The sequence below is a fragment of the Scaptodrosophila lebanonensis genome, unplaced genomic scaffold, assembly GCF_003285725.1.
Source record: "Scaptodrosophila lebanonensis strain 11010-0011.00,11010-0021.00 unplaced genomic scaffold, SlebRS2 tig00000142-arrow-arrow-pilon, whole genome shotgun sequence".
Classification (NCBI taxonomy): Eukaryota; Metazoa; Arthropoda; class Insecta; order Diptera; family Drosophilidae; genus Scaptodrosophila; species Scaptodrosophila lebanonensis.
This window is the reverse complement of record NW_022060589.1, coordinates 138,317-150,118: the sequence shown is the minus strand read 5'-3', so window position 1 is coordinate 150,118 and position 11,802 is coordinate 138,317. Positions and strand designations below refer to the sequence as shown.

The 11,802-nt window shown below is 42.1% G+C and overlaps 2 protein-coding genes across 2 annotated transcripts; both read right to left on the bottom strand.

The window, feature by feature from the left end:
* Positions 1 to 461: 461 nt before the first annotated feature.
* Positions 462 to 7,039, bottom strand: LOC115629362 (pyruvate dehydrogenase phosphatase regulatory subunit, mitochondrial). Its single transcript, XM_030525816.1, has 6 exons — positions 5,450 to 7,039; positions 3,296 to 3,593; positions 3,009 to 3,222; positions 2,794 to 2,947; positions 2,031 to 2,146; positions 462 to 1,970 (listed from the first exon to the last, which is right to left on the bottom strand). The coding sequence occupies exons 1-6, from the start codon at positions 6,999 to 7,001 to the stop codon at positions 1,515 to 1,517; spliced, it is 2,790 nt and encodes a 929-aa protein (XP_030381676.1). The 5' UTR covers positions 7,002 to 7,039; the 3' UTR covers positions 462 to 1,514.
* A 518-nt stretch (positions 7,040 to 7,557) lies between these two features.
* LOC115629358 (transmembrane emp24 domain-containing protein 2) lies at positions 7,558 to 8,507 on the bottom strand. Its single transcript, XM_030525810.1, has 3 exons — positions 8,288 to 8,507; positions 7,867 to 8,201; positions 7,558 to 7,795 (listed from the first exon to the last, which is right to left on the bottom strand). Exons 1-3 carry the CDS (start codon positions 8,427 to 8,429, stop codon positions 7,646 to 7,648), a joined length of 627 nt encoding a protein of 208 aa, XP_030381670.1. The 5' UTR covers positions 8,430 to 8,507; the 3' UTR covers positions 7,558 to 7,645.
* Between the last annotated feature and the right edge of the window lie 3,295 nt (positions 8,508 to 11,802).

Sequence of the window (11,802 nt, the reverse complement as noted above, 5' to 3'; positions counted from 1 at the left end):
TTTTGAGGAAACTGAGACAGCCTTTTTACGCAATAAATTGTTACATTTAGAAATGTAGAACATTTTACATATTTGTTTAATAATTTGGGCTACATTTTCCTATTTTCCTATTTTCTATTAGCAAAAAAAAAAAACATTTGTATTTTTCCATTATTGGTAGCAGGAATTAAGCTCTTCCTTTAGCCCATGAAAACAACTGCTGTAGAGTATCATAGTTTTCTGTTTTACATCATCTCTCCAGTACAGCCTTAGGGTATCATTGTTTCGACAAAACACAAGTAAACTTTTTCTCCCACTGTTGTTTTTACAATGAGGATTGCTTGTGTTTGCGGCAAGTTTGGCAAAACTTGTAAGCCCAAGAATTAGCCACACTTATCATCTGGACTGAAGACAATTGTTTGCAGTGCCGCAGTTAGAAGACATGACTGATGTACATATGTTCTTTTATAAATTCCATCATGTATATAAATATCAAAGTATAACAATTTTTATTTCAAATTCAATATAAGTATATAAATAGTACACAACATAGAAAATGCGTATAAATATTATGGCTTATTTTTAGATGTGTTTGTATTATGCAGCCCGCTCTAGAAGTGCCAATGAACTCATACTATGCCTTCTAATATAAAATTAGCATTTTGCATTCTTTGAATCAGAGAAATAATGAAAAATATATTCAACACATTTCTAAAGTTAAATTAAAGAGGCGTCATTAAAAACAAAATACATTTGTTGAAGCAATTTGAAATGGAACTGGCACTCTCATAACGTCTCTACAGGCGAGTGTGAGTTTTGAGACTAAAAAACTCGCCTAAACAAAAGGCCAACTATTCTCAAATAAACGGACACTGGGCTTTTACACGAAAACTCTAAGTAAAAAGCTGCTCTTTCAAGGCACTTCATGGGCAAGCATTTGGCTTATGTGCGTATATTAGTGTGTTTGTGTGTCGGTGTTTATGTTTATCGGTCGCATCGGTTGTTCACAGCATTTCATTGGAGGCAGTGAAAAACTTTCAAATTAAACAAAATTTGATCTTTTTCAGCTGCCAATAAAACAGCGTTTGTTTGTTAATTTCTATGTTTGATTTGTTTCCTATTCTTTTCCAATTTGGTAAAAATTGACTAAAAAGTTTCAATAAATTATTAGTTTTACAAATGTCAACATTCTGTCAATAATTGACTGCACTTTTTTTAATACACTTTGGGCTTCAATTATCATTATGAATTATAATTAGTTTTATGGACACAACTGTACTGAGCGGAAGCGATTGAGCAAATAAGAACTTTCTCCGTCTTTCTTCACTTTCTATCTCTCTCGCTCCATGGACTATATAGTACCAGATATGCATATATACATATATTGTATATATATATAGGATTATACACATATGCATATATCGCTTCTCTGCATGAGACTCACAATAACACAATGGGCTTAGAATCGAAAAACTTTAACGAAACTGCAAAACAGCGTCAACATATTCGGACGCAAGAAGTTCACTGCAAGTCGCCTACTGACCAGTCGTCGTCAAATTAGAGCTGAAGGACAGCAGATCCGCCTGGTCGGGCCTGTCACGTGTCGCATGATAAGCCTCGCGTTCGCGATCCGGAAATTTGGTGGGCAGATTCGGTGAATGCAGATTCACCTTCGCCTCAAACCGCACCCCAGCAACCTCGACCTCATAGTGACCGGATAGGACATATTCGCTGGTCACGGGCAACTCCTGGCCATTTGCATCGATGTTGCGCACAAAGCCCAGACACACCTGCTTCTCGAACGTGTAGCCATAGCCCGTGGTCGTCGTCATGCCCACATACACGCCATCGCGATAGATCGGCTCATCGCCCCAGCACCACATGTCCACCTCGTGGTCGTGATCGTTGAGCAGCAGCTGCACGTACATTCGCTTCACGCCCTCCTCTCGCTGCTTCAGCAACGCACTCCGTCCAATGAACTCGATGGGTTTCTAAGCAACAGAACGGAGAGGTTAGAGGCTCATCCAACGATACGTTATTAAAGAGCTTACATTGAATTTAACGCGCCAGCTGCGTCCACACTCCAATGGCGTGGTGAAGGTATCCAGGTCCTGACCCCAAAAAGCATAGAACTTTTCAATGCGCAAGGCGCGCGTTGCATAGTATCCTGTCGAAAGGATAGAGAATCGGTGTGAGTACAAAGCAGAAGCAAGGACTTCCATAAAATCCAATTTTGCAATATTTTTCGATATTACAAGAACATATACATATATTTTCTTCTATATAAATTCTGGTTCTAGAAGTCTCTTACTTGTGCGTTCTTTATTTTCTAGAGCCTACCAAATACAAAAAAAAAAGACTATATATAATTTAAGAACTCCTAAAAACATTTATCGGCAGACTAAAGTTGTTTCCAGTGGTGGTTGACTTTTTAAATCTAGGTTATCATCCAAAATAAATCAGTTTTATTTCCACTGATTCATTTTTTTGTGAATGGAATGGAATTTAATCGAATCTAATTTGAGTCGAGTAAATACAATTTCAATTTGTTCAGTTTCGAATATATAGAAACACTATTTGATCTATTCTATTCGTATCTAAACACTTTATCACAAATTGTCCTGAAAATGCACTCCGAATGAACAAGTTTTGATTTCATTTTGAGTTCCAAAACCTTTAGAATTAAAAAAATTGTATTATTTATAAAGTATACCTTGCTTTTGTAATGAATTGTGGATTTTGGGTGAATTGTTGATAATGTTTATATATCTTTTTTGAAGTCTGTTAGATCCATTTGTGTTTGATAATACGTACCAGCATGTTGAATATTGTACTTTTGGCCCGCCTGGTACAAGCGCTCGTAGACATGGAGAGCGTATTCGTTGGGAATGTAGAGGACATATCCCAGCTCGCCGGTATGTGTGATGTTCAGGACGCGAATGCCATCAGCCAAGCCCACATCCAGTTCCTAAAGAGTTGCAAAAGATTGGTTAACCCAACAGCAACAGAGAATCGTCACATCCACTAACCTTATAGGTGAAGAATGGGAAGCTTCGTGGGGAGAGGTCCGTGTCGGTCAGCTCAGAGAGTAGGACGCGGGTGTACGGACCCAAAATACAAATGGCCGTATACATCGAGGTAACATCGGCGACATTCACCTTGGGCCGCAAATGGGCGGGCATGTGCTTCCGTATCCAGCACATGGAGCGCGTTTGCTGAATAGTAGGCGCAATCATCATATAGCTGAGGGAATAAATTGAGACGCATTTAGGTACAGCAGAAGGATCTGAAGGATTTGGTCTGTCCATCGACTTACTGTCGCTCCGAGAGACGCGCCAGCGAACAATCGTTCTCATATCCGCCATTGGGATTCTGCATGCCGGTGTGTATGATGGAACCGACGGCCACATCCACATCATTGGAGCACAAATACTGCAGCAGTTCAACGACTTCGTTGCCCTTGGACCACAGATCATATTTGGTGAAGGAACTGTAATCGGCAATGCCGATGCGCTCGCGACAAGCTCTATATTCGCTGGCTACGTGATCGAACCAGGGTGGCTTTCCAAACGTCTTCGTACGAGCAATGCGGAAACGTGGCAAGCCAAATTCATCTGCGAAAATGAAAATGCGATAAGGAACACATTAGAATGTGACCTTTAAAGAAATAGAAAGTTGTTTCGACATACAGTGCTAGATATATCATTTCTAGGATAGACATTTGGAGAGACACCCAACTGCGATTGAACCAAGTATGAACAAGCAATAGCTGCTAATAGTCTAAGCGAATGAAGTTAGTATTAGAAGTCGGGTGATTATGCATTGCCTTCTTAAGCACCCTTTATTCCTTCTCTAACCAAGGAATGCGAATTTGTTTTAAACTTTTATTAATGAAACAAAAATAAAGTGGAACAGAGAACTACAAGTATTTCCTACATGCTATATAAGCAAATACATACATAAAGGACTTTCTAAAGGATTTTCAAAAAACTATAATTAACTCAACGCATTGATTAGTATTATCTTTTTTTGTGGTTATTGTGATTCTCCTACGACCAATAACTCGGCTCTGCCTCGTAGTTGCGCTTTATCTGGGCGTACGTGAATTTGACGAAGGCATCGTGCTGTTCGTCCAGCTTGTTGGATATCAAGGAATTGTAACATTCGTGCAGCTGCTCCTCGTGCTTCTTCAGCAGGCCTTCACAAATCAGTTGCACCTCCTCGAAGGTGAAGAGAACCTTGTGGCTACACGGGCTTTGTGAATATTTGGGCCCCGTTGCGGCATAATCTGATGTCGCCGAACCCGGAACGCATTGATATTTCGCTGCAGAGTCGTCGGCCTCCTCCTGTTTTATCAAGAGACTGCAACCGGGCTGATCGGTCGAATCGTAGCGAGGACATTTGGATGGATACTCATTCAGCGACTCCATAGCCAAGGTGCGTTTAACCATTGCTGTATATTCTGAATGAATGAACTAATTTCTGACTATCGTCCTAAATAAGACCCGTGTCCGCACGACTTCTCAAACACTTTATATTTAATTTCTTGGTGGCTAGTCGTTCGGTTTGATTGCAAAATGTTTTCGTCAAAATTGGAGCTCTTTCGGATTAATCGTAATGCAAAGATCACTGACATCCAATGCGAGGAGTTGTTTATTGTTATTCAATATTGCACTTAAGCAGAAGGGAGTGCCTTCATACTCGCACCGAACTCTATACACCCCTGGTTGGTTTTGTTTTATTTCATTTGTTTTGTTTAGCTCTTTCCAAGGAAAGTTGTATATGCACGAGTACTTCTATTAATTCATTTACAGGTGGAATACTTACATACATACTTGTACATACATATTTATAATAAATGATCCGCTATGCCTGACAAACAATCAGAAATACTACACCAAAGGGTAGGGGTGTGCCTAACAAGGCCGTTTATAGTTAGAATAGCGCCTGAAACGGAGTTTTCGTAGATACACCGCTACAGAGGTACACCTAATTCTGTTTTTACGCGGTAGATGGGTTCCAGAAACAACCGTGTAAAAAAAGACATTGTTTGGTTTCTTATCTCTAAAGAAATATATATGCAATTTGTAATTTTCCAACCGTGTTATATCAAAATCGTAAAAAAATGAGTAATTTAAACAATAAATAATTAAAGGAGCTGACAAATATGTTATTTTTTAAAATATTACATTTCATCAGGGACTTTTCAAAATCATGGGGTGGAAAGGGACGGGTCAGCTCTTCTCTTTTATATTTTTCACAATTTAATATGATGCAGGCAATGAGTACGTCGTGGATTTCTTTATCTCAACTGTCTTAAGATGATAGCCATACAATTTGATATTTGCCCATCAAACTAATAAATGCCAAATATCTACCATAGCTACTTTGCAAATTTTCGAGTCTAATATTTTCGTTCTGATAAGGGTATACAAAAAGGAAAAAGGTACGCCTGTTGTATATTACTCACCCTGTTTATCATTCTGATCGAAGTAGTTGGGTCGCTCATAGCCCATGGACTGTCCAAAGACGGCTCCTGCCTCCTTTAGTTGTGGATAAATGGGCGACATGCGAAGATTGCGGCCCGTTTGAAACTCTTCGAACGGATAGTTGACCTCGAAATGTTTACCGGGTGCCTCTTTGCAGCGATCCCGCAAAAATTTACGATTATTGTGCAGACCTAAGAACCGAGTGATGTCCAAAATGTGCAGATCCAAGTAGGTGAAGCCCTTGGTAATTAGATCCGTCAATACCAGACCAATGCCGCCCGAAGCTGAGACGCCCATTGTCTTGTTCCCAGCTGCCACATAATAGTTTTGTATCTCAGGCGACTCGCCCAAGATCCATTTGCAGTCAGGCGAGAAGACCTGCAGCGAGTTGGTCAGCCGATCTAGCTTCGCCTCCCGGAAAGAGGGTACTCGATGCAGCAGAGAATCGAGCAGTTCGTGGAAGTGGTCCCAGTCGGGCGGATGCTGGCGCGCCTGCTGTGACAATGGTATGATGCCGTCCTCGTACACCATCTTGGCCTCGCGTTCAAAGCCACCGGCTAGGATGTGGCCCTCGCACTCGCGGAAAAAAATGCGTCCGTCGAAGTCGCGCACGAAAGGCGTATTGGGATCCAATTGGTCGATGGGTTTTGTGTGCAGATAATGATGCTCCACGGCCTTCAGGGGCACCTTCACAACCGGCTTGGACAACGTGCCCACTTCGCGGGCCCAGAAACCGCTGCAATTGACAAAATACTCACAGGCCACGTCGCCAGCGGTCGTCTCCACACGCTCCACTTTTCCATGTGCGCTGTGAATCTTTTTGATAGCGCAGAACTCTATCACACGCACACCCATGCGCTTGGCTTCCTCCAAATAGGCGTGACAGACGAGATGAGGGTCACAGACTCCATCCTCGGGTATCCACAGGCCGCCTTCGACGCCATCTAACGAGATGAGCGGACAACGCTCCAGACACTGCTCAGGCGTCAGCACCTCACAGTTCATGCCCCAGGCAATTGCCTGCGATTTCATGCGATTGAATGAGGTCATGCGGTCGAAGTTGCGCCCAAGATTCAGGCTCCCGACTTGCCGCCAGCCCGTGGGAAGCCCCTGCTCTGTCAGCGACTTGATCAGATCAGTCGAATACTCGGCCAGCTTCAATTCTGTGTAACTGCGCTCAAATCGGCCGGCCAATCCACACGCACTCCATGGCAGCTCGCCTCCCACTCGATCCTGTTCAACCAGCAACGTCTCACCGCCCCAGCCCTTCAAACCCAGATGATACGCCACCGAGGCGCCAGTAATGCCGCCTCCGCAGATGACGACGCGTGCCTGGCTGGGCATCTGACCGGCCAGTTTCTCGCTGAGCTCAGCTGATTGCTGGTGCGGCTTAAATTTACGTTTTCGCAGTACCTGCTCATCGGCAGGATCTACATCGGAGCCCGTGATGCTCAGTCGGCGTACTCCATGATCCGTGCGCTGGACGGCAGCAGCATGGCAGGAAATTGCCACGCTGCGTAGTAATCTATGCATTACCAGCTGCTTTAACCTTCGCTTGTTTGTGGCTGCTAGAACAACTGCAATACTATCGATAATTAGCCTAAACAATAAAGTGCAAGCAGTATGGCCAGAAATCTTGGTACAGCGCTGCCACTGTGGCGAACAAAACAGCTGTTGCAAGGCTTTGGATGCACCAAAGAACACGCACCAGCTGAAGTTTGAGGGGCACTGTGCGGTCGTCAATTCATCGGTTTTGATTTAGCACAGACACGAACCAGCGCTCAATCTGGTATCCCCGGCTTTTGCATTTTAAATTAAAGAAATTTGTCTGCAAAGCAAGGAAATTTCTACTGTTTACGATTTCAAGAGTTCAACAACTTGCCCAATTCTTATCTAACGCCTGCCACAGCTGCAGTCAACTATATACTATATATACACACACATATAATGGTGTATATAATTCATGAATGTGCAAAATGTACACACACACACACACTCACACACACAGACAGAAGGAAACAAACACAACAAACGAGTTACAAGTTTCCCGCTTTTGACGAACAACAAAAAGAAAAACTGCACATTTGAATTAAAGTTACTAATTACAAAAAAAGAATTTAATTACTCGTTTAAATTAGGCTGAGAGACGCACATGGAGGACGTGTCTGTTACACAAGTTACACAACGCGCTTGACTTCGAAGAAACGCTTCAGATAATAAACCTGACCCACAGTCATCAGTACGAGTACGAGCGCCTCAAATGTGGACCACAAGACGACACGTGAGTTGGTGCTTTCATTCACAGAGCGATGGATCTTGTCGCGCACCTAAAAGGAGCAGAGAAACATTTTTGGGCTCTTAACAATGCCTCAAATGCGAGTCTCAAACGAATACTAACATGCATATATTCCTGTTCGTGCTTGACACTGGTCAGTGTGCCTGAAAGCTCACGTATCATGTCCTCAAGTTTGGTGTGTCCTACTTCCTCCTCGCCAGGAGCGCCGGGAGCACGCTGAGGCGCGTCCCCCACATCAATTGAGAACATGACCAGCTTGGGAGTCATGCTGCTGCGCTCGTTATTAAAGCAGACGGTATAGACGCCCTTGGTGGGTGCCACGAAAGCGTATTTGCCAGAAGATTCCTTCTCGCTTTTGTGCATCTCGTGGTTTTCTGGTCCTGTAATTCGAATATCCACATCCAGGAAGCCGCCCTCAATTACTTCATAGGTAACACCTGCAACATACAAATCAGACCAGTTAACAGCTTCTTCTTCTTCACCTTCCGCACCATCACTATGACCATGGAATACGTTTACTTACCGAACTTGCTGCCGCCTTCGACATTTTCAAAGAAGCACTCCTCGTTGTGTGCATCCACGCTGACGATGAAGGCTTGAGTGGCGCTTGTGAGGAGCACTAGACCGACTACGGTTAACAGAAATTTGCCTAAAGTCTTTTGCATATTCGCGATAAGCGTTTGTTTTTATTTGCCGCAACAATTAAATGAAAAGCCCACAGCCACGTAGTTTTGTCGAGTTGTAAGAGCTGTCAGTCGAAAACGAGTCGATTACAAAACGATAAGCGTCTTATCGGCCAGCCCAGCTGTGTCGCCTTCCATGACCAGTGCTGTGCAATGCGTGCAAGTGCTGCCAGACTGGGTGAAGCAGTTTACTCTACAAGCCTGCCAGTCTACACGGGAGCTTTCTCTCCACTGGATGGCGACGGTTCTCCAACAGCAGCCGCATCCTTTTTGCTCTACCGCAATCATCAGTTAGTTGGCCAACCGCATTCAAGGCGAGTGAACGTTGTGCTGCGCATCCTTTCCAAATATCTCGAGATCGAGACAGCAGTTACGACGACGAAGACGACAACAGAAGTGCCGCGTCACAAAGTCTAATTAGAATTTTGTTAGCAACGGCTAATTTGTTGCGACCAATTTTTTTCGTATATGTATGATGATTTTTTGTTGTTTTTTTGTAATCAAAAGTGAAAAAAGTGCAGAAGTGCGTTCAAGTGAGACAACAAATTTAATTTAAAAAATAAACAAACATTTTAACAATCACATAAATAAAGCCGACTCCATTATTATCGCCATGGCTGCCTCTGCCACGTGCAAGCGGCAAAGTCAGTGGATATAGCAACAATGACAACAACAACAATAACAGGATAATAAACAACAGTGTAAATACATAGACATGCTGCAGCGGCCAGTGCCTGCTTTCGCCAAAACAATGTTTAACAATATTTTAATATAAATCAAGTGGCTGGCGCGAGTTGCGCGCATAAACAAAACTCATTTGCACACGTTGTCCTTACGCTGTCCTTTCGCTGTCACGCCGCCCAACAGGCACATAAATTTGCCAACAGCTGGCAACGCTGCGTTTTTAATTCATAACGGCACGCACCGTGTGACAAAGTGTAGTGAAAATTACCTGACATTTGTGTGCAGTTTCAACATCTAATCCAATTTTTCGTTATCGGACAACAAGTGAGTAAAGCAACAATTGTGTACCCTACATAATTATAAGTCCACATACAACTGAGCTATATCATCTTTAGATAACTCACAAGCTGCAGACACTAATGTCAAATTAAAATACAAAATTGAACAAATACATATCCCCCATTAAAAAAGTAGTATAGTAAATATTGTGACCTACTAGTTGTAATCAAGTAATCAAGTGTGTGAATATAAATATACTTTATAAGTCTATGGTTTTAGAAAGCTAATAGTTAAACTAAGTGTATTTGAAAAAGAAAGGAATTCAAGAATAAAATAGTCACAGAAATTAATAATTAATAATGTAGTGCTTAAAAATGAAGTAAGTTTGAAATTCAATTTATTGTATAGCAATAAAACAGTCCACACACATTCTTGCAATATTTTCTAACACTGTACATCAAACATTCCAATGGCATTCCACGAGGCGAGCGCGCGCATATTTCAAAAGAGAGAGCACAACAATTTTGCCGTTACAGTGTAGAGTAGCTAACAGTAGCAGTTGCGGCAACAACAAAAACAACAGCACCGAGTGCTAGCAAAGGAAACAACAAATGAACAACGACCCCAAAGCGTCAGCCGCAGTCACCTCCGCTTCAGTCTCAGCCTCCGTCTCAGCCCCAGCCACCGCCTGCGCCTGCCTCTGTCCCTTGCTCAGAGCCCGAGCCTCAGTCAAAAGTGAGGCAAATGAAGAAGCAGCGGCCGTTGTTAGTTGGCAATGACAGTTTTGGTCGCACTTTGATGCGGCAACATCCTTTTGTCCTAATGAAAGCGAACTGCGGTTGACCGACTGACCGACGCGTAAAGTTCTAAACTAGTTTTTTGTTGCTGTCCCACAGTGCTGGCAGCGACAGCAACAACAACTTTAGCTGCCAAACAAGCGCATATTAATTAAAACAAATTAAAATGGCAGCTGCGCTCTCTCCCCCCTCCCCCCTCCCCGGACTCGCTCTCTCTCCATCCTTCTCTGTAATTATGAATGCCGAAGCGTAACGGTCATAAAAAGCAAGAACAACAAACAGAACAAGAGCATAATGGCTGTTGCTGTAGCTGTTGCTGAAGTTGTTGCCCTCTTCGTTGCTGTTGTTGTTGCTGTTGCTGTTGCTATTGTTGTTGCTGCATTTTAGCTGCCAGACGCCACCGCCAACGTCGCCGCTTGCCATTCTCATTTCCTTCCTTGTTTACAGCAAATCCTGTAAAGTTGGTTGCCCTATAATTATAACCCAGGGGGGTTTGGTGGCACATTTTCAATGTCAGCCTTCATGCCTATCTCATTCCAATGTCCGAAAAAGATTCGATTTTTCAATTTCTACAAAAGATAAACAGATGGATATTAATCTACATAGGCTTTGCGTCAGCTGCCACACCCTTTTGGCACAGTGCATACAAATCCTTTTCACATTGCCATATTGACGAAGATGGGGACTCCTAAGTACATCCAAGAGTCCAAAGTGCCATTTTCACATTTCTAGCACTTTGCAATAATAACATTTCATTGCAATACTTGTATCACTGCTTTCTTTGTGTTCAATCTTTATAGTAGCGCTACTCCCTTTGTGGTACTCATCCAATCAGTAAGCCATTCCAATCGGAAGGGACACAGTACATTGTCTTTAGAAGCGCAAAATAAATGTATACAATATTTAAATTTAATTTTAATTGGCGGAAACATTTCCGTCTCGGTCTAAATATTAGAAAACATAACAATAAGAGCATACATACATTAACAAACAGCAAGCTCAAAATTGAAATCAAATAAGTATTAATAAGCATTACCTTCCACAAGCTCGTAGCTCGAAACATCACTCCAATTAGCTTTAGTTGGATGATTGTTCTTTTTTGTGTAATGTTTTCACTCTCAAGTGAATTCATCATACATGTTTTTATACCCTTAATCCAAAGAAGAGTATACTAGTTTAGTGCGAATGTATGTGCCACACAGACAGAGGCGTGGCATACCCCCCATAGTGTTTATAATCTTGATTAGCACGACCAGGATCTCAGAAACTATAAGAGATAGAAAAACCAAACTTGGCATCCAGCTTCCCCGAGATAGTCCCAGAAAGAACAGGTTTATGTTTTTTTTCCTAATAACTTCCGTAATTCTTGGATTTTCTTTTTATTAAATTACTTTACAGGATACAAGTTCTTTAAGAGTTGTAGAGTATTCCTTTCTTGTTTCTATTTGTGGGTTTCCCTTTTTCATTTCAATTATTTTGATATTAATTATTTGTAGCTGTTTTTCTTTTAGATATCCGTCTCCATATTTTTGTTATTATTGAAATTATTTTCTGTGCAAACCAATCCATTAGTTTTTTATAATCATTTTAATCAT

Coding starts and splice junctions, on each gene's coding strand:
- LOC115629362 (XM_030525816.1), bottom strand. CDS start 7,001: ATGCATAGATTACTACGCAGCGTGGCAATTTCCTGCCATGCTGCTGCC. Junction 2,948..3,008: donor TCCCATTCTTCACCTATAAG/GTTAGTGGATGT, acceptor GCAACTCTTTAG/GAACTGGATGTGGGCTTGGC. Junction 2,147..2,793: donor GTACAATATTCAACATGCTG/GTACGTATTATC, acceptor TCCTTTCGACAG/GATACTATGCAACGCGCGCC.
- LOC115629358 (XM_030525810.1), bottom strand. CDS start 8,429: ATGCAAAAGACTTTAGGCAAATTTCTGTTAACCGTAGTCGGTCTAGTG. Junction 8,202..8,287: donor CGAAGGCGGCAGCAAGTTCG/GTAAGTAAACGT, acceptor TGTATGTTGCAG/GTGTTACCTATGAAGTAATT. Junction 7,796..7,866: donor ACGAACAGGAATATATGCAT/GTTAGTATTCGT, acceptor TGCTCCTTTTAG/GTGCGCGACAAGATCCATCG.